This window comes from Amblyomma americanum, chromosome 6 (assembly GCF_052857255.1).
Source record: "Amblyomma americanum isolate KBUSLIRL-KWMA chromosome 6, ASM5285725v1, whole genome shotgun sequence".
Lineage (NCBI taxonomy): Eukaryota > Metazoa > Arthropoda > Arachnida > Ixodida > Ixodidae > Amblyomma > Amblyomma americanum.
This window is the reverse complement of record NC_135502.1, coordinates 169,550,489-169,575,948: the sequence shown is the minus strand read 5'-3', so window position 1 is coordinate 169,575,948 and position 25,460 is coordinate 169,550,489. Positions and strand designations below refer to the sequence as shown.

The following is a 25,460-nucleotide window of genomic DNA, read 5'->3' as shown; positions in this document are numbered from 1 at the left end:
ACGGCGTCCAGAGAAGGACGAGTGATCCGGGTTCATATTCGACCGCCCGGTGATGGCGGTCGTAGGCGGACTTCTGGGAAGCTTGTGAGGCACGGAGCCGACTGCGGGCTATTTGGCGCGCCAGCGAGGCCTGGGCGATGGCGTCCTGAGCGCAAGCAGTGGCGGCGACTGAAGAAGTCGACATGAGTGTGTCCAAAGGCAAGATGGGGTGCCGACCAAACAAAAGGTAGATAGGGGAATAGCCGGTTGTGTCATGCCGTGAAGAGTTATACGCAAAAGTCACATAAGGCAAGGCAGCGTCCCAATCTCGGTGGTCTGGCGAGACGTACATTGCAAACATGCCGGTGAGCGTGCGATTGAACCGTTCCGTAAGCCCGTTGGTTTGTCGATGGTAAGCTATCGCGAGCTGGTGCTGCGTGGCACACGAACGAAGAATGTCATTAATCACTCGGGACAGAAAATAACGACCATGGTCGGTGAGCAGTTGATGAGGGGCGCCATGGTGAAGAATGACGTTTTGGAGAAGAAAATCGGTGACATCGGTAGCGCAACTGGTAGGCAAAGCACGCGTGATGGCGTACCGAGTCGTATAATCAGTTGCGACAGCGATCCACTTGTTGCCGGAGAGGGACGTGGGAAAAGGGCCAAGAAGGTCGAGGCCAACACGGTGAAAAGGTTCCGGAGGTACGTAGATGAAGTAGAATTTCAAAAGTCGTCCGTTTCTTCGAGGATGGTTCACAAACCCTTCCTCTAGTGTCGCTCGGCTTGGAAGATGAACAGGAGGCGAGCTTGTAGATGATGACAGCAGAGCATATATTTACAACATACATATACAGAGAGTTAAACTGGAAAAAGCAGAACTGAATTTACAAAAGAGCAAACTTTGCACTACTTTACTCATCGACCGGGCAGGTTAGAGCCTAAGTAGCATCACATTACATGCTAAGCATGGAGCCTCAGCTCAGACTGGACTGGACTGCATCCGTTTACATGCGCTTTTAAGCACTTGATTAACAAAGGACTAAGGGCGGTCATTTTCAGTGGCCCGCCCAAAGCATCAATTCTCCAATCACAAATAACATGCGAGGTGGGGACAACTCCTTGGGTTGGGCTTAGCCTCGAACCCAGAGTCTGTTAACAATACAAACTAAATAAACAACAAAAACGCCACCACTCTCTCTCAAGTGAGAGTATCCACAGGCTCTCCCTTCGGAGCTAATCCTTGCCTCAGGCATGCATACCGCCACCCACCATCGGTCCGCGTCGCTCGTCAGCAACAGAGGAGGGGGCGAAAGGGCCCATGATGCTGCCGCGCTACCGACGGCGGGACACAGCTAATAAGCATGAAGGGGTTCGTCTGTCGCTCCGGGAAACCAGATTAAGGGTCGCCCCTGTCTTCCCACGTTCTTGGCGAGTCTTGCCTGTCCGCCATGACAGGTGTCCGTCACGGCCATCCTGGGAATGCGCTTTTGTTCACTAGCGCCTGTCTTTCCACATTCTTGGCGTGTACTGCCTGTCCGCCATGACAGGTGTCCGTCACGGCCCTCCTGGGAATGCGCTTTTGTTCACGAGGCACGGCGGGAAGCTGTGGGTGCCTTCCCGGCGATAGCCCACGTCGTAAGGGGGTGGGGGGTCGTGCGTCAAGCGACAATTTTCGTTCCCGGTATGTACTCGGGGGCTCTCGCTTATACTGGGGAGCGGTTTCCGCGTGTGCCGGCGTCATGCTTTCTGCAAAGGTATGCAGGTTGAAAAGAGGGGCGGCCTTACACGCCCCCTCTAAGAGTATAAACCGAGCTTGCTATCAGCTCGTTTATGCTTCCTAACAAAGAGGCCGCAACACTTTCACATTACAAATGTCAGCCCTCTCGGGGCAGAGTTTCTCCTGGGTACTCAAATCTTCGAGAACCAAAGCAAAGAAACAATCAATAACAAAAAAACTACAAGGCACAACATTGGTGCATGCTGCTGTGCAGTTCGCTGAACGGGCAGCCACATCATGCACTGCGCAGAGTCCACATTTGAAGCACACACAAACCCACATTGTTCACTGTTCACAAGTCTGCGCACAACACTCACGGGCACCGTTCTATGTAGACGCCAGGCAGAAGTCTCTTCGTAAGTGCCCGACTTCAACACACGGCACCCTGCTCATCGAGCGTCGGTTGAGTGGGAACATTCACGCCTTGTCTAGGCTGGCATGGTGGTACCGACTGGCTCCCATGTCAAGTTGGGGAGCCTGGATAGCGCATCTGCGTTTCCATTCTTGGTGCCTTTTCTATGTTTCACCGTTATGTTATAACGCTGGAGTGCCAGCGCCCATCTAGCCAATTTTGCCCCGTGTGGAGTGCACGTCGTCAAGTATGACAGGGGGTTGTGGTCAGAGACGACATTGACCACAGCGCCAAAGAGCCAATAATCGAACTTCTTAAGAGCCCATATAATAGCGAACGCTTCGCGCTCTATGGTCGACCATCTCGCCTGAGTCGCGTCGAAGCGGACTCGCGAACGCTATAGGCCTTTCTTTGCCCTCTTCTGTCATTTGTGCCATGCAAGCCCCGGCAGCCGTCGCTGATGCGTCAGTGAAAAGCCAATACGGTTGGTGAGGTTGTGGAGTGCTCAATGCCACTGCTCTGCAGAGCGAGTCTTTCAGCTCTTCTAATGCGCGCTGCGCATCTTCTGGCCACGGGATCAAGCTGGGAACGCCCCGCTTGGTCAAAGTCGTTAGGGGGCCAGCTATTTCAGCGTATCTAGGGACATGTTCTCTATAATATCCACATAGTCCTAGCAAGCTTCGCAGCTCTTTCTTTGTGTTAGGCTGCACTAAGCCTTTTATGGCGGATATCTTCTCCGGGTCAGGTGCATGCGTCCCTGAACCCACTATGTGTCCTAGATAGCGAATGTGAGGCTGTCCTACTTGACATTTTTCAGGGCTAGCTTTTAGTCCGGCCCTTCTAAGCAGCCAAAAGATAGCATTGATGTGCTCTAGGTGTTCCTTCCAAGTATTGGAGAAAATTGCTATATCATCCAGATATGCAGTGGCGTAGTCTTGGTTCTTAGATAGGAGCGTATTGACTATTCTTTGGAAGGTCGCTGCAGAGTTCTTTAGCCCAAAGGACATTACTGTCCACGCATATTGCCCCTCATGCGTCACAAATGCGGTAAGCGCTTGGCTGTGCGGGTCCATCGGTACCTGCCAGTAGCCACGCTTTAAATCCACTAGCGTGATAAACTGCGCGCGGCCGACCCGAAAAATTAGCTCCTGGGAGTTAGTCATCGGAAACTCGTCTGAACGAGTTGCTGCATTCAAAGTTCGGTAGTCAATACACATTCGCACCGACCCATCTTTCTTTCCCACGCACACAACTGGGTGTGCAAATTCACTTTCTACAGGATGAATTAATCCTAACTGAAGTAACTACTCCACTTGGCGGCTTACTTCTTTCTTGAGTAATTCAGGCACCCGATAAGGAAAAGGTTTTTTCGGTTTGAACCCTTCTTCTAGCTCAATTCGGTGTACGCCTACTTTTGCCAGTCCCGGCTTGCCATCGAAAAGTGAGCGGTGCTTTGTGAACAGTCTTCGCACTTCATTCTGCTCCTGCTCCCGTAGGTGGGCTAACTTTTCTAATGGTATTAGTTCCTCGTCTAGTAGCGGTGGCGCAACTTGTGGCGCGCACTGTACTTCCCCAAACTCATGATCGTCATCAAACACCACCCCAATATGGCTCGCCCTCGCATAGTACGGTCTCATCCGGTTGGCGTGCACCACTGATCTTTTCCTGTTCGTTCTGTACCCGATACGAATGTTGTCTCTCACACCCAATTACTGTGACGGGACCGAACCACTTCGGGGCCATCTTAGTGGTGCGGTCTGTGTCAAAAATGAGCACTTGATCGCCCACGTTAAAGACTTTGTTCCGCGTCCTTCTGTTGTAGGCTTCTGCGTAGCTAGCCTGTCGCACCGTGCTTGTGAGCCCAGCCACACTGGCCGCTAGCTCAAACTTTTCCCGTAGCTGTTTCAAGTATTTAGCTGGCTCCTCCCTTAGCGTCGCTGGTACACTGACTTCTCCTGCCCACGTTTGGCGAAGAACCGTAAGCGGACCTGTCGGGTTTCGGCCATACAAAAGCTGAAAGGGTGCTACGCCCGTAGTGTCGTGGGGAACTTCGCGGTAAGCCCACAACACAAAAGGGAGCAGCTTATCCCAATTATGCGGGTACTTTTCTATGACATGAAACAGCATATTCTTAAGCACCCGATTCCACCTTTCCACGGTGCCATTGCTTTCAGGATGTTCTGGGGTAGAAAATCCAGGGGAACAACCTAATTTTTCTAGCATCCGTTGCGTGAGTTGAGCCTTAAAATTTGTTCTCTGATTCGAACAGATTGTCTGCGGAATTCCGGTTCGACTGAATATTTCTAAAAGGGCGTCACACGCAGCCTTTGCAGTCAGGGAACGAAGGCATACGACTTCTGGCCATCTCGTGCATAAATCGACAAGGCACAGAGCATATTTGTGACCCCTTCCAGATGGCGTGTCAAGAGGCCCTATGACATCTACGTTAACAACCTGAAAGGGGTGTTCAGGCCGAGTCAATGGGGTGATGGGTATGTTGTCTTAGTGACGCCGGTCTGAGCGTATTTGGCACCCATGACAAGACTGGCAGTACTGTGAGATCTCTTTTTCCATACCAGGCCAATAAAAGTTGTACTTTATGCGGGCCTTGGTCTTCCTTGGACCCAGGTGTCCACCCCACAGCGATTCGTGCGCCAAGGACAGAACTTCCTTTCGTCTTTCTTGCGGAAGCACCAGTTGTCGCACTTTAGTGCCCGCTATTGAGTCCCAATGGTATAGAATTCTCTCAGTAACGAACATACCCGCCTTTCCGTGCTTAGAATTTTCCCATGCCTTCCTCAAGCTCTCGTCAGCGAGCTGCGCTGCTCGAAATATTTCTCGCTGGCTAGACAGTGCCACTGCATCCTCTGTCCCAGGTGGCTCTGCTTCGTCTCGCGGAACGTCATCATTTGGTACCCTGCCAACTTCGCATGCCAGTGCCTGACAATTCTGATTTGCCGCATTTTTAGGTTCTTGATTCGCCGCCATACTGACTGTAGTACTAGGACTTGTTGTGAACGCTCTATCGCTGTGCTTCCTAAGCAGCTGCCAGTCTTCTGACGACAGCAAACAGTCCACCCCCTCAGTAAGCTCATTGGTGAGGGCACATACTATGCCTATCTTTGGATCATCTGCGATTGTTCCTTTATGAGATATCCTTAGAGGGATCGTTGCCAATTTCGCCTGAATAGATCTGCCGGAAGCCGACACTAGCTTCACTGTCCCCGATGGTTCCGCCAGCGCCTGCGGTAGTATGCTCTCTCTTATTACCGTGATTTCACTACCCGTATCAAGCAATGCCTCTGTGCAGACGTCTCCGCATAAAAGCTCTACGAACTGTAGTCTCGATGCGGCTGCCCTTGAATTTTGCATAGGCATTCCTACTTTTGCAGTTAAAACCGCGCCTTGGTTTACCGCTGCGTCCTTTCCTTCTGTCTCATCTACCAGCGCGACCTTTTGCACCCTCCGCCTGTGCCCATATGCTTGTTGCTGGCGCGGCTCATTTGCTGTTACACGGGGGCAATTCCTAGCAACATGGCCCAGTCCATGGCACTGGTGGCACTTTACTGCGGGTTTTTCAACATTACCCTGCTTTTGGCCCGTTTGCAGTACTGGAACTGTAATCTGTCTCGCAGCCCGCCCTTTACCTTTTGCTTGTTCGAAGGTCTGTAGGGCCTTTGATATTTCTTTAGGCTTCAGCCAACTCTCTCCTTCTCGAAGGCGCACATATTCAATGCCCTCCGGGCTGAGGCTTGCCTTAATGCGATCGGACACCATGAGATCGGTCAAAGCCTCTTTTGAGTCTACCTCTCTAGCCTGGATGTAGTACATTAAATACGTTTTCACGCGAGACGCAAACTGAGCCCACGTTTCCTCCTTCCTTTTCGCTGCTTTTTCAAATCTCTCAAGGTACTCAGTCGGAGTGAGTTTTAATTCTTCTAGAACCGCTGTTTTTACAGCCTCGTAATCAGTGCATTCGGCTCGGTCAAGGTTACGAAGTAAGTATCTGACTCGCTCTGTCAGTGCCGGCAAAATTAAGTGCACTCGGCTACTGTCTGGAACATTGAAAGTAGTGAAAAGCTTCTCCACCTCCTCAAACCACAATGGTACATCTGCATCGCATGGCATTCTGTAGCCCTTAAGGACTTTCGCACATTGTGATATTGAATCTAAGCCTATACACCGTTCATCACTCTGTCCCGACCCAAGCGGTGACATTCGACCATTGGACAGCCCAAGCTCCATCTGCTTAAGTGCCAGTCGCTCCCTGGAATCAATTTCACGCATTCGTAGTTCCATTTCCATTTTTAACTCCATACGGCGAATAGCCATTTTTTCTGTATCAGTTCCTGTAGCGCCTAGCGACAATGTCTGTCTCTGGTCGTCGGCCTGTAACCTGCTCTCCACACTGAAATCATCCTCCATATTCGTTCTCTCGTTCTGATCCATCCCCGTTTCTACACCTCCCTCTAGCGATTGCTGCTCCTGGCGAGGATTCGACCTCATTTCATTCTCAGGATTAGATTCGCTATCTTTAGCGGCTAACGTTCTCCTCGTATCGACCATGGGCCTCACAAACTAACCACCATACCTGCCTCAACAAAATGCAAAAAATCCCACTCACCCGGCGGAGATCTTCTGTTGTCTGCCGCCCAGAGCCCGGATGATGCGTCCGTTTCACCAGCGTTGGCAGCAGCCGAGGTGGAGTCGTCCCTTGACAGCTCCTCGCTGCTCCGTGTCGGATGGCCTGTGGTTGTCACTGCGATGCCTGGCCTTGAGATGAGACGTGCCGAAGCCTGTCGTGCTGCGCCAGTAGAATTTCAAAAGTCGTCCGTTTCTTCGAGGATGGTTCACAAACCCTTCCTCTAGTGTCGTTCGGCTTGGAAGATGAACAGGAGGCGAGCTTGTAGATGATGACAGCAGAGCATATATTTACAACATACATATACAGAGAGTTAAACTGGAAAAAGCAGAACTGAATTTACAAAAGAACAAACTTTGCACTACTTTACTCATCGACCGGGCAGGTTAGAGCCTAAGTAGCATCACATTACATGCTAAGCATGGAGCCTCAGCTCAGACTGGACTGGACTGCATCCGTTTACATGCGCTTTTAAGCACTTGATTAACAAAGGACTAAGGGCGGTCATTTTCAGTGGCCCGCCCAAAGCATCAATTCTCCAATCACAAATAACATGCGAGATGGGGACAACCCCTTGGGTTGGGCTTAGCCTCGAACCCAGAGTCTGTTAACAATACAAACTAAATAAACAACAAAAACGCTACCACTCTCTCTCAAGTGAGAGTATCCACAGGCTCTCCCTTCGGAGCTAATCCTTGCCTCAGGCATGCATACCGCCACCCACCATCGGTCCGCGTCGCTCGTCAGCAACAGAGGAGGGGGCGAAAGGGCCCATGATACTGCCGCGCTACCGACGGCGGGACACAGCTAATAAGCATGAAGGGGTTCGTCTGTCGCTCCGGGAAACCAGATTAAGGGTCGCCCCTGTCTTCCCACGTTCTTGGCGAGTCTTGCCTGTCCGCCATGACAGGTGTCCGTCACGGCCATCCTGGGAATGCGCTTTTGTTCACTAGCGCCTGTCTTTCCACATTCTTGGCGTGTACTGCCTGTCCGCCATGACAGGTGTCCGTCATGGCCCTCCTGGGAATGCGCTTTTGTTCACGAGGCACGGCGGGAAGCTTTGGGTGCCTTTCCGGCGATAGCCCACGTCGTAAGGGGGTGGGGGGGGGGGGGTCCGTGCGTCAAGCGACAATTTTCGTTCCCGGTATGTACTCGGGGGCTCTCGCTTATACTGGGGAGCGGTTTCCGCGTGTGCCGGCGTCCTGCTTTCTGCAAAGGTATGCAGCTGGAAAAGAGGGGCGGCCTTACAGATGGGTTGTAGGAGACTTGGCAGGTAAAGTGGAGGGCCTTTTCCGACGTTGACACAGGTCGCAAGCGGCAACGTAACGCTTGACGAAACGATACAGGCCAGCCCAAAAGAAGCGGTGCCGCACTCGAGCGTACGTGTGGGACACGCCAAGGTGGCCGGCTGTCGGCAGATCGTGCAATTCTTCAAGGACAGAAGAGCGTAGATGTTGGAGTATGACGAGCAGCAATGGAGGACCATCGGAGCGTAGATTGCGGCGATTTAAAATGCCATTCTGGAGCACATAAAGTTGCAGAGACGGAGATCGGTTTGCAGAGCGGAGGCCATCAAAGATAGGGCGTAAAGATGAGTCGTGGCGCTGTTCGTTGGCGATATCGGTGAGAGCAGTGATAGCTAAGAGGCAGGGCAGGGTCTCAGCGTCTTCCAGGTCAGGTGGCTCCACAGGGTACCGGGATAAACAGTCAGCGCCCTGGTGGTGACGACCGGACATTTACACTACAGAGTAAGAATATTCTTGGAGGCGCAAAGCCCAGCGACCAAGGCGACCGGTGGGATCTTTTAGTGAAGACAGCCAACAGAGAGCGTGGTGATCAGTGACAACAGCGAATGAGCGGCCTAACAGGTACGGGCGGAATTTAGCTACAGCCCACACAAGAGCGAGACACTCGCGCTCAGTAATGGAGTAATTTTGCTCTGCGGCGGAAAGTAGGCGGCTGGCATAAGCGATGATGCGATCTTGTCCCTGTTGACGTTGGGCTAGCACGGCACCGATCCCATATCCGGAGGCGTCGGTGCGAACCTCTGTGGGAGACGACGGGTCAAAATGGGCTAAGACGGGCGGAGAGGTTAGCAATTGAACGAGGGAGGAAAATGAGTGCTCCTGAGCAGGGCCCCAGTTAAAAGGGGTGTCGTTCTTAAGAAGGTCAGTGAGGCGACGAGCGATGGCGGCAAAATCTTTGATAAAACGGCGAAAATGCGAGCACAAGCCGACAAAGCTGCGCACATCTTTCGACGACCTAGGAAGAGGAAAGTCCTTGACGGCTTGAATTTTGACTGGATCTGGGCGGACACCAGAAGCATCAACCAGGTGTCCGAGAATAGTGAGTTGGCGGCGACCGAATTTGCATTTCGATGAGTTCAGCTGGAGTCCGGCGTTACGGAACACTGTCAGAATACTGGAGAGGCGTTCGAAGTGCGTGGCAAAAGTAGGCGAGAAAACCACAACATCGTCAAGGTAGCAGAGGCAGGTCGACCACTTAAAGCCGCGGAAAAGGGAGTCCATCATTCGTTCAAAGGTAGCCGGCGCGTTACAGAGTCCGAATGGCATGACTTTAAATTGGTGTAAGCCATCAGGCGTCACGAAGGCGGTCTTATCGCGGTCCTTTTAATCAACGGCAATTTGCCAGTACCCCTATCGAAGATCAATTGAAGAGAAATATTTGGCTTTGTAGAGGCAATCTAATGCATCATCGATCCTCGGGAGAGGATATACGTCCTTTTTTGTGATGCGGTTTAGGTACCGATAATCAACGCAGAAGCGCCAGCTGCCGTCCTTCTTTTTTACCAGTACAACTGGTGAAGCCCAAGGGCTTGACGAGGGCTCGATGATGTCTTTTGCGAGCATCTTGTCCGCCTCTTGATTGATGACGGCGCGTTCAGCGCTGGACACGCGGTACGGACGTCTGTGGATAGGAGCGGCATCACCAGTGTTTATGCGATGCGTCACTACAGAGGTACGAGCCAAAACACGGGCATCAAAGTCGAAGATGTCGCGAAAAGATGATAAAAGGCACCTAAGATCGTGAGCTTGCATCGGCGGTAGGTCTGAAGAGATCATGTCGGCGTAGCCGTCCGTTGGTTTCTCGGTTGATGTGGCCGCAGGGAACAGGCTTTGATGAGTAGAAGGTAAGCAGGTGTCCACGACTGATATGACACATTCGGCAGCTGGGCAGAGCGTGGCGAGTGAGATGCCTTGCGGGAGCGGTTGGATAGACGAGCCAAAGTTCAGAACTGGAAGGTACGACATTGTACTGACAGTGTGCGCAAGCGCAATACTTCGGGAGAGGGCGACGTCAAGGTCCGGAGTGACTACGTAGGGACCATCAGGGACAGGAGGAACAGATGAGAAAGAAATGTAAGTGGCGGCTTTAGGCGTTAGACGGACAAAGTCGACAGCACAAAGGCGAGGTATAACTGGGGACGGTGACTCAGCAGAAAGGGGAAGGTCAAGCTGGACAACACTGGTGGCGCAGTTGAGGGCTGAATGCTCAGACAGGAAGTCGAGGCCAAGAATGACGTCATGAGGGCACTGGTCCAGAACGGAGAATAGAACGGGTGTATGGCGGCCGGAAATGGTCACACGGGCTGTGCATAGTCCAACCACAGGAGCCGTTCCGCCGTCGGCAACGCGGAGAATGGCTGTGGGTGCCGGGGTCAGTACTTTTCTGAGGCGGCGTCGGAGGGTTGAACTCATGACGGACACGTGCGCGCCCGTTTCGATCAGGGCTCTGACAGGGACTCCATCGACATGAATAGCGAGCAAATTTTGGTGTGCGCGGAGGGCTAAGCGAGGATTTTGGGACTGGGCTGTACTGCAGCACCACCTCCAGACACTGCAGTGTCTAGTTTTCCGCTTGCGAGCGTACGTAGGGGCCAGGAGAGGAGCGACGGCGTAGGGGCAAACGAGACTGCCGACTCAGGGGGGAAGGGGAGCGGCTGGGGCGGGAAAACTGGCCGTTGACTGCAGCACTCTGCCGGGCTGGAGGGGGCGTGAAGTGGCTGGGCTGTTCGTCGTTGCGGCGGTGAGAGCTGAGAGGATTGTATGCGGTACGACGGGACCAATAATTGCGACAGTGAAAGGAGATGTGGCCAATACCGTGGCTGTCGTCGGGTGTCCGCCAGTCGTTAGGGTTACGTCGACGAGGAGCGAAGTAGGAAGGTCGGTCGGGAGCAATCGCAGTGATGTCGGGTGGGGATGAAGGACGTACGGGGCTAACGGGTTGGAGGCCAAGATTTGCAAGCTCTTGACGGACGACGGCTTGTGCCATAGAGATGGTGGGCAAGTGGTTGTCGCCATCACGTAGGTGCAGGGAGGCAGCGGACATGGCTTCGAGTTCGCGTCGAATGATGCGGGTCACATTTTCTGGAGGCGGAGGAGTTTGCCGGTGCAGCAGGACTTCACATGAGGAAGTGGCAGCTGTGTTGGGGAGGCGTGTGTACGGCTGGCTAATACGCCTGGTTTTAGCTTCCTTGAAGCGGCGACATTCCTTAATAATGTCGTCGACTGTAGTGCAATTCTTGTAGACGAGCAGGTTGAAGGCATCGTCGGTGATCCCCTTCAACACGTGACCCATTTTGTCAGATTCTGGCATGTTATTGTCAACTTGGTTGCAGAGGGCCAACACGTCCTGAATGCACGAATCTTAGGATTCCGTAGAAGTTTGAGCTCGGGATGCAAGGTCCCTCTTAGCGGCGAGTGTTCGCCCGAGCGGCCGTCCAAACAGGTCGCGCAGTTTCTGCTTGCAGACGTCCCAGCTGGTCATGTCATCTTCGTGAGTCACGTACCAGACTCGGGCGGTGTCTTTTAGGTAGAAAATGACATTGGCGAGCATAAGGGTTGGATCCCAGCGGTTGTATGTACTCACGCGTTCATACATCTGGATCGAGTCGTCCACGTCAACGTTGTCGGTGCCAGAAAATGTCCCAGGGTCACGAGGAGTAGAAAGAACGAGTGATGGCATGGCCAATGGTGATGTTTGCTGGCATGCGTTCTGGGTCATAATGAGCGAAGGCAGCTGTCGGCCGCTGCGGAGCTCCGTCGTTGGTAGACGTAGGGGAAAGGCGCACCTCCACCAAATATGTTGCGGGAAAGAATATATTTACAGCTATGTACACCAGCGAAGGAACAGCTTCTTCTTCTTCTTCTTCTTCTTCTTCTTCTCAAGTAATATGGCACATACCCACGTGGGGGGATTGGCCAAGGTATAGGGTAGAATGCCAATGAAGCATTTGCGCGGGGAAGGAAACGTCAGAAGACTGAATCAAGATAAAAAAAAATGGGAAAAATAAAATGAATTCAAGAGGTATGAGTCATCCGGAATAGAATCAATCTAACCTTTTTTGGACATGCGAAAGAATTTTGTGTATAGCTAACAGGATAATCGATTAGTTGCACTTATGTAATCGTGAAGGTAGCCGCATACACTGCTTAACGGGAATCCCTTGGCACTCGCACCGAACGATAGAAGAACTGTAAGAGACAGAGGCAGTCCTAGTCTCGAAAGAGGAACCTCCAGATATTGCTTTCTCTGAACCGCGAACCGCCGGCAAGAGAGGAGAAAATGATCGATTGATTCAACTTGCCCACATGATACACAAAGGTTTGTCGCAGCGAACCCGCACCTGCATAAGTACAAGTTTAAGTGAGGGATTCTACATCGCAGGAGCGTCATGGACACTTCACAAAGCCTTGACTTACACCACCGGATATTCCATGGGTACTTTAGGTGTTGAAAGTCCACGGTATTCAGCAACGGATCACTCAAAGTGGCTGAAATATGTTGGAACCGCTGGAAACGTGAAGCTGCTAACAGAATGAGGTGAGGGACGGGATATATTACAGGTGCGCTGAGAGCTGACCTTGCCAATAAATCAGCCACCTCGCTAAAATAGACGCCTGAATGCCCAGGTACCCAGACCAAACGGATCTCGCGCACTGTTCTCGGAACAAAAAACCTAAGTGAACGAGTCAAGAAAGATTTTTCCGAATTTTGGAGAGAGACAATAACTGAAAGGCAGTCTGTGAGAATAAGAACCCGTGCGACATGTCTGGGAATTTTGAGAAGAGCCAAACCAATGGCCAAAAACTCTGCGAAGAATATAGGAGTATAATCAGGGATACGAACGGAGTAGCTCCAATCTAGATCCTGCGAATATATGCCAATCGCCGCCTTCTCACAGCTGCCGGAGGCATCAGTGGAGAGAACAGTATGATGTGGAAAATTCTGTAGGTGTTCAGAAAGAAGACCATTTAGGGTATGTGCGGGCATATGCTTCGCATGGGACGGGAAAATAAAGTCGTAATAGAAGACGGGATCAGCCTGCGTGTCAGCAACTCGTTGCAAGGAGATCAGATCAACCTGAAGCGGAGCTAACAGATTCTGCGTGAACCTAACTTGCGGAAGCTGATAACGTGGCCAGTGATTAGTCAAAAAAAGGTGTGGTTGGGATACAAAAATTGGAATACTAACGCCTGGGGCCGGGTCAAAAGACTTGAGGAAAGTACGCACTGTTAGAAGTTGGAAGCGGGAATAGAGGTTGGGGATACGCGCTTCCAGATAAAGGACAGCGTTGGAAGCTGATTTTGGGAGCCCGAGGCATAGCCGTAGGGCACGTCTTTCCAGTAAGGCTAATGGCTGCAGCTTGTAGTTCCCGCTACCAGAGAACAAGGGGCAACCAAATTCCAGAATCGGTCTCATATAAGCCTTATAGAGTAACAGTAGCGTGTCACGACGCATGCCAAACTTTTTATTGCCAACTCGGGTCAAACGGCCCAGTGCACGTTCCCCTTTAATAACATTATTCTTAATATGGTGTCGCCAGTCCAAATTTTGGTCATAAGTAACACCTAGGTATTTAACCGACTCCACCTGCGGAATTGGAGTGGAGCGGTAGGCTAGCGAGATGTACATAGGAGCGTCGGGTGGAAATACCAGCACGCCGCATTTGCTGACATTAAGTGATAAATTGATTTGGTCCAACCAGACCTCAAGAGCATTCAGATATGCCTGCAAATACCGGTAGAGCACATGAATATCATTTGCTGATGCGAAAAAAGCTATATCATCTGCGTATACATAAACTGTAACGTTAGGATGAATGGGGATGTCCCGAACTAATATGTTGAAAAGCAGCGGAGAAAGAACAGAGCCTTGCGGCACACCTCTTGATTGACCATAGGTATTAGAACAAAAAGATCCGTCGGTACAGAAGAAAAATCTATCTTTTAGAAATTCACAAATCCAGGCGTAGAGGTAATGCGGTGGTTGTAGTTGAGCAAGCTTGTTAATGAGGATTGTGTGCTCCACGCTGTCATAGGCCTTCGCAACGTCAAGCGTCACCAAGGCCGAAACTTCTCTCTGGCGCATTGAGAGTCGTATTCGGCTCTCGAGATCCACATGCGCGGACCATATGGAACAACCGCGACGAAAGCCAATCTGTGCGGGGCTGAGGCCGTTAATATGATGAACATGCTTTGTGAGGCGACTGTGTACTACTCTTTCTATTAGCTTTACTAAATTTGATGTTAAAGCAATCGGCCGAATATTGTCTAATTGAAATCCATTGTCTGCATTTTTTAAATGTAAAATTATTTTCGCAATTTTCCAACTGTGAGGAATCCAAGAGGTTTCCAATGACGCATTTACAATATATAGAAGGTGAGTTGGAAAGTCGTGCGCTAATATCTTTAACATGCCCACAGTAATCCCGTCAGATCCCGGAGCAGCAGTGTGCATCGAGGAAACAATTTGCAGGAGCTCAAACATGTCGACCTCAGGATAGTCCGAGCTGGGGGTGAGAGTGTGCAAAGGTTCTGCTTTCTGTACCTGGAAACGTAAGGCCAGCCCCTGCGCGATGCGTTCAAGTCCACGCCATGAACAATACCTTTGGAACATGCGAGCTGTTCCGGGATGAAGGCTTTAACCGCTAAGGACTGAAATATTTTGCACTGGAGCAGGTCTGTGACACAATCAATGTCAGCGGACCTGCAAACAATGCCTCTCCGGCCGAACGGTCGCACCTCAGAGATCTGGAGGTAGTGGGTAGTGAGAGATCTTAGCTCCTGCTGAAGGACCTTGGGGCTTTTCATCTTGATCGTTCCCTCACCGATCGGCACGAGAGCCACAGGGATGATGTCAATTCCATTTTTACGAAAATTTTCTAGCGGCAAGCTTTGGGTGGGCAAGCTGGCAAACCAGGTTGCCGTCCCTCCACCCGGGGAGGTCAGCGACATACCTGAGCCAAACGCACCCTCAAATGCACATTAACCTGGCCTACAGACCTAACCTGAGACCTGGCCAAATCCCCCACACAGAACGGCCTCACCAGAGATGACCACGTAGGCACCACCAGGACACCACAGTTGAGCTCGAAGCCAAGCACCAGCAAGAACACGTCAGCACCGTCCAACACTTCCAAAGCACCTCTTCTTCCTCTACGAACAGCTACGAGCGGCACTCGGAACACAGTCAGAACTTCGTTGTCGTCTTCGTCTTCGACCACCCGTTCACTCGCTCAGTCTCGTCGTCGTCTTCCCGCTTCAATATGCAGGAACACTAGATACGCTCTAAAACCCCAAGGGGCTCTAATACGCTCAGCCTTGCGGCGCCATCTAGTTGCTAAAACACGAACTATTTCTGTCAACAAACCTACGCTACTCTTCAGTCTACAAGGGGCAGAAACGTCCCTCTAAATAAAAAATACAGTAAATATTTCACTCATACGTCTTCTTATATGCGAGGTGAGACGAAGCGAAAGATGGGTGCCCTATTTATTACCAGTAAACGAAGCAAAAAGGACACAATTCGTGTCGCTTCGGACAAAGCGAGCGGTCCTGCTTCGAAGCGCGCCGCCGTATTTGTCGCCTTTTGAATGCAACCTTCTCCTTGCCGCGGCAGAAATCTGACCCCGACCGATCGAGCTTTTGCTGCGTATTTAGGCGGAATCTATACCGTGGCGGCAGATTCCGCTTGCTCTCGCCACCGAATGCCGAAGCGTGAGAATAGCGTTGCTGAGATGCTGTTGCTGGCCAGGCGCGGCCGGGCCACGCGCGATGGACCCCACGTGACCGAGGTGCCGTAAACAGTGATTAACCCATTAAGGCACTGTGTAGGCAACTGTGTACGTACATAGCAAACTCGTAGCTGCTATGAAAAATATGCTACAGATATTTTACTGTGTCAGGCGGTTTTATCATCCTTATTATGACAAATAGGGCGCTCTTTGTAACAAATAGACCTAAAAACTTTGACCACGATAGCACGCCCTCCGCCGCTTTCATGCTGACAGATTTGGCCACGCGCAATAAATATATTTTTGTTTCGAAATTTTAAGGCTATATGCTTCCGCTGCTTTATGGGCAAATCTTGGTGTTTTCAAGTTGTAATTTCTAACTTCGGTGTCACTTGGCGCGAAATTTTGTACACGGCTGTAAAAGTATTACCATTGGTTTTTTTTGCTTTGTAAAAGTAAACTGTTGGCTTTCTGGAGGCCTGGTCAGTAATTTTTGGCCCAAACATATTAGTTTTAGATTGAAGAATTGCTCTGAATTAAGCTATCTAACGGCGGCTGATAGGGTTGACGACAATAGTTTAATACTGAGCAACTAACTAACCGGAGAGAAGATGTATCCAACACAAGGTGGTCAATGAGACCGACCGTATGCGAGCTGTTCTCAGCGTCGTCGTTCCGAATTCCTTCGTGTTACCGCGGCGGTGGCGTAGTGGATGAAGCATCCTCCTCGTATGCGGAATTTCAGTTCGATCCTGAAGGCTACCGTGAACCCACTGGTTATACAAGGGGTGCAATCTTTACCCTCTCTAGGTGCTCGTGTTTTGGTGGGTGAAATGCTTGTTAATTAGGTGTTTGCCCACACCTCTTGAGTAAAGCGAGACACCTATTGCCACGGTGCTCTTTTGCCAAAGATGCCCTTGCTCAAATTAAAATTCACCATGGTAAGTTCTATTTTTCACATCCTGAAGCTAACAAGCAGTTTGTGCTGCAGCCATTTTCACTGTTTCGGGATCACACTGAGTTGAAGCACTCAGCCTGGTAATAAATTCTACGTCACCGCCGCTAATGGTTCGGACGCCGTACACAAAGCAGTGAGAAACGCAAAAACAAGGTAGCTTTCAAGTTCTTTTAAAGGCATTGCTTACGTACCTAGCTTAATGAAACTCCGTGCTGTAGCTTTTATTTATTTATTTTTAGCTACTACAGGCCCTATTTGGGCTATTGCAGTAGTGGTGTTAACAATTTGTCAAAAAAAAAACGGCAAACTACAACACACACAAAAAAAGGTTAATGTGACATGTTTGGATACAGAGCGCGAACAATGTGATAGGCTGCACAATAAATTGAAGCAATGCACAATGAGCACAGCACAAAGAAAACATCATATGGCACCGAGAGCTGTTAAAAAAGAGTTTAATGGAAGAGACCGCGTTATGCCAGGAATTAAGTTCCAATGTTCAATATTACGAGGAAAAAGCTGTGTTTAAAATTATTAGTATGGGCAAAGTATGGCTTAACATAAAGGCTGTGATGACTCCTTGTTGATCGGAGAATATCAGGGGTAAGATAGACATTAGGTGCGACATGATAAAGTGAATTGACGATGCAGTGCAAGATTCAGTGAATCCACCTGGTGGCGAACAGACAAGGGGGTTAGATTCAAAGCGGACAAGGCGCAGGAAGGTGAAAAACAGCGATCATACCGACGATATATGAACCTGATAACTTTCCTTTGGATGCTCTCAATTTGATCAATTTCACAATGTTTATGAGGATTCCGGATTGGAGACGTGGATTCAATTACAGGACGAATTAAGGATTTATACATTGAGAGCTTAGTTTATTTTTGTGCATTAGTTAACGTTCTCCTCAAGTACCCAAGTGTTTTTAGTGCTTTAGTACAAATGAATTTAATATGTGTCGCCCTGGACATGTCAGTGCTGAATATAACGCCGAAATACTTATACTAGAAAGTGATATGCAACGGTGAATTATTGAAGTCATAATTAGACAGTGAAGGGGACGTGTAGTTAGTCAGAGACATCACCACAGTTTTAGGAAAATTTATTTTTATTTGACATGTATTTCACCAGTTGCAGAAACTAGTAAATGAGGTGTTTAGTTGTAAGTGATCATCTGGTGTGTTGATTACTTGATATGCACAGTCATCTGCATAGAGGGGTATTTGTGATGCTACATGGCGCGGTAAGTGGTTGATGTATACTATAGAATAACAAAGGGCCAAGCACTCACCCTTGGGGAACGACATGCAATACATCGACTGGAGAGAATAGTAGAATTATAGGAAACAAACTGTGAGCGGTGGGAAAGAAAACTAAAAATCGAATTAACCAAGCAAGGATTTTTTAGAATGGCTTTTAGTTTGCACAGGAGATTAGAATGTAGTACAGTATCAAAGGCTTTAGAGAAATCTATAAATATGGTTCCACCTGGGCTCCAGTTTCAAGGGTGGAGGACAGGTCGTGCACAAATTCAATTTGTTGTGTTACGGTGCTGAAACCTTGCCTAAATTCATGCTGAAATTTTGAGAGAACAGTGTTAGATTCCAGGAATTCTACTATATGTTTGTGGTTTATGTGTTCCAATATTTCACACGAATACTATGTTATTAAGATTGGTCTGTAATTAGAATCTGTTACCGGATTTTAACAATGGAAGCACCTTCGCTATCTTCCAGGACGATGGTACCGCACGAGAGGTTAGCGACTCACGGAAGATGATGGGTAGATATGGAGCTGTCCATAATAACTAGCGAACAAGAAATGAGTTTGGTATACCATCAGGCCCAGTGGATTCTTTTTGTGTCCAATTCAGCATCAGGTCAAGAGAGAGAGAGGGTTTATTGATAAGAAAGGCAGAGAGGTTGGCCTGAAAAATAAATATCTGGCCTGCTACTCTGCTCTGGGGGACGGGAAGAGGAGATAAAAGAAGGTCACGATGGGGGACAGCACACCCTCTTCACTAATTACAATACAACCAATTGAGTTTGACACATCAGGAGGATCAAAGGCTGGAACTTTGTGGCTGTCGGATAAAAAAAAACAGATTTAAAGTTGGCTTTGGAGGCATCAGATATTTTAACTCGATCATTAGTGGCTTTGTTACGGATGATGAAAGATGAAGATGCCGACTGTTTTAGTAAAAATGATTGTCAAAATTTGCGGGAATTGCTTTTAAGAAGACTACCAAGCTGGCAGTTGAAAAAATGATTTTTCGCCATACTAGTTATTGATCGAAGTTCGTCCTTTGCTCTGTTGAATCTGACAATGCTGAGGGGATCGTTGGAGCGTTTTGTGCGCCTCAGGCGGCGAACACGGCGTGATGCATGCAAGATTTCACGAGACATCCAAGGGGCCTTGGGGTTTTTCTTCTTTGTTTTGAAAGGAACAAACGGTGTATGCAGTTGTTAACGATGTTCTCAAAGTAGCAGACTAAACTATTAATGTAATCCCTGTGGCTAAGCGTGAGAAACGGTTCGAAGGCATCAGCAAGACTGTCAGAGATAGCTACGTCGTCGGCACGATTGAAGTAAGGAAGTGTAGTGAAAGTTTAACGTGGTACAGGAACGGAACAGTTTAACGAAGCAACCACCGCCTTATGGTCTGAAGTGCCCTCGATGACGTCGCATTCGCAACCTGTTGCACAAAAGTTGGATCCTACGAAAATCAAGTCAAGAAGCGAATCATTCCTCGTAGGTTCGTCAACTATTTTCTTAAGGCCGAAGAACAAGGAAAGCTTTATCAGCTCACGGCAGATACTGGCTTCCCGAGCAGAAAAAGAAAGTGTGGGCCAATGGATGCCTGGAGCGCTGAAATTGCCCATCAAAATTAAATTGGACAAGTTGAACTTTTTAAAAGTGTTTAAATAATTGTTTAGGCAGTGAAATATTTGGACAGAAGAACCAGGAGGACGGTAAATAATACCAACTGCAATGTTCTGCTTGCTAAGAAATAGTTTGCAGCAAATGGATTCGACTTCTGGAGGGGTCGTTAAGACTGTGAACTTGTGTTCAGAACGAAAGAGAAGCGCAACACCACCCCTTTTGCCACATTGCCTGCCCGGCCACACCGCCACGTAGCCAGAAGGCGTAAATTCGGAATCATGAATTTCATCGTGCAGCCGCGTTTCCGTGATGCCCACAACGTGAGGGGAATAAGAAAGAATAAGAGACAGAAAATGTGCACATTTATTTGCTATAGTTCTAGCGTTAAGTTCAGAACAGATAACTTTTCATGCGCGCATCTGGGCAGTCAAGGAGCACCACCCGACGATGACGGTGATGATGGCGCTGGTGAGGCGGCAGACGGCGAACCAGTAGGTCTAGTGGAAAAGCTACGGGCCTTTTCAAGGGTATCCGAAGGAGTGTTCCAAACGTAACGAGCTTTGTCAGTAAAAATGTAATCGAAGCGCAGCTTCACCACATAACTGCCGTAACAAAATGGCTTTGACGCTTCCCAAAGCTTTTTGCGAACTAAGCGAACATTAAGAGAGTAATCTTCGGTTACATGATAATTAGTGTTCTTAAAGTGAGACGCATTTTTAGTATAGTGATTTTCTCGGAGTAATCCAAGATTTTGAGGATGACAGGGCTCACACGGTCATCACGTGGCCTACCGATTCTATGACACCGCTCAATTCTTGGGCACTGAATCTTCAGCTTCTCGGAAATCAGATTTATAACTTTGCTCAAGAGGCCCTCGCCGTTTTCATCTGATTCTTCAAAGAGGCCATGCAGGATGATGTTATTTCGCCGAGATCGCTTTTCCCGATCATCGTTGTTCTTACTTAGCCGTGCCACGGCAACATTTAAGGAATCAATCTCAGAACGTAGCTTGTCGCATAGTTCGGCCGGTGCGGACTCAAGAGCAGCCACACGAGATTCAATATCTTCGAAACGATCATCTACAGATGTCTGAAATATTTTTATGTCTGCAACGTCACGCGCTAACCGTTTCTGACTTTCTAGTAGTTCTGAGAGCATTTGAGCAATCCTACCGCTTTCGGAAGTATCAGCTGCAATAGTACCTGTCTGGGAGCGCGTCTGAGCACATGACGACGCACAAACCGGGCTCTGTTGAGTTTTGAATGATGGAATATGTGCAGGAAATTTTTTAAGCGGACTGCGGTTCAGTTCCACGTCACTGCTTAAAAGAAGCCGACTTAAGCAATACGCCATGCGCGATGAACAAGAAACAGCAATATGTGGGCACAAGAGCAACAGTAAAAACCGATCATCTGATCTAATACAGCGAGCACCTTCGCGGTAACATACCTGTACAAAGAACAATCGACAGGTCGGTACTGGTGCTCTCAGGTCAACTGAAGAAGAGTTCCGGGAACAGCGCTTTTGTTATTGTTGTTGTTGAAAACTTTTATTGTTCAACAGAGAAAGACCACACCGCCTGGGCCGCGCTGTCTCACCCCCCTTTACAGGGGAGAGGACTTAGGAGCGGCCCAGCCGCACGGGATGGTCGCATTCGATGCTGGCCGGGTTGGTTTCGCCGGCGGCCTCTTCTGCCAGTTGGACGGCGGTGATTTGGAGCTCAGGGTCCGAGCTCCGCAACAAGGTTTCCCAGGCTTCACTACTGCTAATGTTTTGCGCCCTGCCTGGGGAGTAAGCGCACTCCCAAATTATATGGTCGAGGGTTCCTCTCGCCCCACACTTTTTACATTTATCGTCCTCGCAGTCCGATCGGATATGTTTGTTTAGTACTGGGTTTGGGTATACTCCAGTCTGCAGGCGTCTCCACGCCGTCGCCTGACTCCTATTTAACGCCGTGTTTTGTGGGGGAAAACACCTTTTGATCCTTAGGAGATGACGTCACAGAGCAGGCGCAATCGGTGATTCGTTTATCCAGTGAAGCGTTGGCATAGTCAGGAGTATGGTGGTCAGTAGCGCGCGGTGGGATGACAGGCGCACCGTCGAAGAAGCTAAAGCTATCACACAAGGTGATAGGGCAGTGCAGGCACGCACTGTCCATGCGATGCACGTGCTGGCCTTGTAGGTTGATGCCAGGTGGTTGCAAAGAAGCGCTGTAACCAGGCAGAGCAGCACAGCACGCAGTCGGTACAGCCAGGCAGCCGAGAAACTGCACAAAGAATGGACAGGGGAGCATCCTGGCCGGTACTGCTACTCTCAGGCCCCATGATGAGCTGATGATGGTGGCTGATGATGACGTAATTAGACCAGGATTTTGGTATAGGCTAGTTCGTTCATTGCTATCAATAGATTAATCCTCTTCATTGTTTCATAAGCCACAACGACATATACCATTGACACTGAAGCACGTGATACGTTTGGCAGATTGATTTAATTCTTCTTAAAGTACACGCTAAGTACACGCTAATGAGCACAACGGGTTAGAATGCAGAACAGCGTGAGAACAGGCGCAAGGCTGCGCGAAGATGAGAGGGTGAGTGAGAGCTCCGACAGCCAACCACACATGTTTACCGTTCATACGGTTCTTTGTATAGGAGGCATTAACGGGACGTCACGGGCACCATTTTTTTTACGGTGCAGCGCGCAACCTGAGCATGCAAGTCGAAGCATGTGGTGATGAACCGATCTGATATGACTGCATCCTTTCGCATGCTTTCATGCACCACAAAATGGCGCCCACTTTGACGTCGGTGCATGCGGCCTGTAGGCAGCCGAAGGGCTTCACAGACTTTTGCGGAAACTCTGTACAAGCACATTTTTCAATGGGAAGTTGTTCACGAACGCAATTTTTTCACATACCATGAGATCCCACTATTAGAAATAATATATCTGTAGCACTCCCTTCAACAGCCTTGTAGTCTTTTGCTGTTAACATTTTGCTATCGTCAAAAACGTTCCTTATTGGTTTTCTTTGACAGGCTTAACTAGTCGATGTGAACGAAGGACAAACTTAAAAAAAAATATTATGCTACAGTTTGGATGATTCGACCATTACCTTCAATATTTCCGTAACAGTATCTTAAAATATTTCACAGTAGCCTCACAATAATTTGATGTGCAAGAATCCTGGACTTGCGAAAAGACTATTTATTTAAATATTTATTTATTTATTTCGAGTACCCTCAGGGCCAGAGGCCTTATAGAGGGGAGTGGGTTCTTAAAGAATGACAAAAAAAACATGCCCTGCAGCAAAGTAATTGGTTGTACAGAAATGGATGGCCCCTAGTTATAGAATATTATATAATGGGTTCTTAATGTGCTGATTAATAAACTATAACCAGAGCATACATTACAGCAATAGAGCATGTGCATTGCAGCTCGAAAAAAAACAGCCAAATTTGAAATACTTTGCAGTAGGCTTGATTTTGCTTTTGATGTAATGTTAACTGAGACCTGGTATATAATGAAGCCAATGCTTATTTGTTAAACCGAACCACCTCTCATGGAGGAGGAGTGTCCTTGATGGTGAAGAAACGCCTTGTTTGTGACCAAGTGCCAAATTTTACTTGCATCCATGAAGATTATGAAGGCCTTTGTTCGGTAGTTGATAAATATTTAATGGGCGTAGTATATCGTCCGCCGACTGGGAATGTGCAAAACTTTTTTGTGTTTCTATAATCTTTGCTGATATTTTCAAATGAAAATAAGCTACCTGTAATCAATGGCGGTGATTTCAACATTAATATGCTTGAGGATTTGCATATAAAACCTGGGCTTGAACAATTAATCAACCTTTAGCGATGTAAGAATGTTATTAAGGAACCAATACGAGCGACTCCCACATCTTCCGCTTTGCTTGGCATATTTATAACCAACTTGCATGGAGCTAATACAAAGGCCGGAACGATGTGCGCACATATAAGTGATCACTGTGGCACACACACACACACACACACACACATACACACACACACACACACACACACACACACACACACACACACACACACACACACACACACACGCGCGCGCGCGCACACACACACACACACACACACACACACACACACACACACACACACACACACACACACACACACACACACACACACACACACACACACATGTATGTTTAGAGGACTGTACTATGCCGAAAAAGAAATCTGCACCGCAATATTTTCCCGACTTTTTTTTCAGGAACAGCCATGGGCATGTTTAAACTGGAAATTTCGTGTGTCGATTGGAGTGTTGTGCTGAACGAGACAGATGCTGAAAGTGCTTTTTATATATTTTCGCTTCTATTTTTAGAAACATACAATCGCTGTTTTCCTATTAAGGTGTTTTCGAAGTCAAAGAAGACACGTAAGCCGTGTGTGACAAGGGAACTTCTGTGAAAGATGAATACAAGGGATAAACTATATGCTAAATTTCTAGCTACTCGTGATGCAGATGTATTAAAAAGTTTTAAAATACTTCGCAACAAACTGACAACAGAGATTATATGTGCGAGAAATGAATACTTTTGCAATTTTTTTTAGCCTCAGCAGGCAACACAGATGAAATTTGGAAAAAAGCTAAACGCACTCCTATATCACCGCACGAGTCTAACCGTTGTTACGAAGATCGAGCGTAGCAAGAAACAGATCTCGGGGGCACGTTTGGCGGACGACTTCAATAGATATTTCGTCAATATTAATACAGATAGTCCTAGTGATGCCGCACTCAGTTACATTAAAGTAGCACACCAGGAATCCCTCTTTTTAAGCCCTGTAATAGAGGCTGAAGTTGTTTCAGTATTTCAAGGACTGAACAGTAGTAAAAGCAACGATGCAGATGGCATAAAAATTCAACCTGTGAAACATGTAATGGAAATTATTTCACCTTGCTTCGCCTACATATTTAACTTGTGCTTACTGCAGGGAGAGTTTCCGAAACGATTACAGCTTGCGAAAGTCACAGTGTTGTATAAAAAAGGCGATAAGGACGACATTGGTAGTTATAGACCTGTGTCAATAGTTCCAGTTTTCTGTAAGGGATTAGAAAAAGTCATTATCGTCAAAATAAATAACTTTTGCGATAAACACAACATATTGACCAGGTCACAGTTTGGCTTCCGTAAACACCAGTGTACAGAAGAGGCTTTACTAGAACAAAAATAATTCATTTTAAATGCTTTTGAGCAAAAAGAATTGGACTTGGGTGTGTTTGTAGACTTTACAAAAGCATTCGAATTTCTAAACTATTCTCTCTTACTTAGAAAATTAGAAGCATATGGAATACGTGGGAATGTTCTAACGCTGTTAAAATCTTATTTAAATGATCGTCAGCAGTATGTTTACCTCAATGGTTTTTCGTCAGTTGTAAAACCAATAACATCAGGAGTACCTCAGGGAAGTATCATTGGTCCCTTTTTATTTATATCTATTTAAACGACCTTGTACTTATCGACCCGAACAATAAATATGCCGATCATACGACTATGCTTTTCTCTGCCGCATATCCTAATGATCGGATCACTAAAGCAAACAACTCATTAGCACGGCTGCATGATTGGGCAAAGATTAACGCATTAGATTCAAAGACGTCCAAGACCTAGCCCATACTTTTTCTTCTCAAAAATAAGAACGTTTCTATTAATATAGATTTGTTGTTAGGTAAATCAAAAATAGAAATACTCCTTGCTTTCAAGACTCATAGTGTAGTTTTTAATGAAAACCTGTCATGGGAAAATCACGTGGAACATGTTGTTTCCAAGATTTCAAGCATCGT

The 25,460-nt window shown here is 48.1% G+C and overlaps 2 protein-coding genes across 4 annotated transcripts in view; one reads left to right on the top strand and one right to left on the bottom strand.

Annotated features, from left to right (window-relative positions):
* Positions 1-25,460, top strand: part of nab (NGFI-A-binding protein homolog) — an 867,324-nt gene that overhangs the window by 808,501 nt on the left and 33,363 nt on the right. The gene's annotated exons all lie outside the window — the stretch shown is intronic.
* On the bottom strand, positions 4,040-6,536 carry LOC144094424 (uncharacterized). The gene is made up of 3 exons (XM_077628372.1): positions 5,608-6,536; positions 5,106-5,574; positions 4,040-4,099 (listed from the first exon to the last, which is right to left on the bottom strand). The coding sequence occupies exons 1-3, from the start codon at positions 6,534-6,536 to the stop codon at positions 4,040-4,042; spliced, it is 1,458 nt and encodes a 485-aa protein (XP_077484498.1).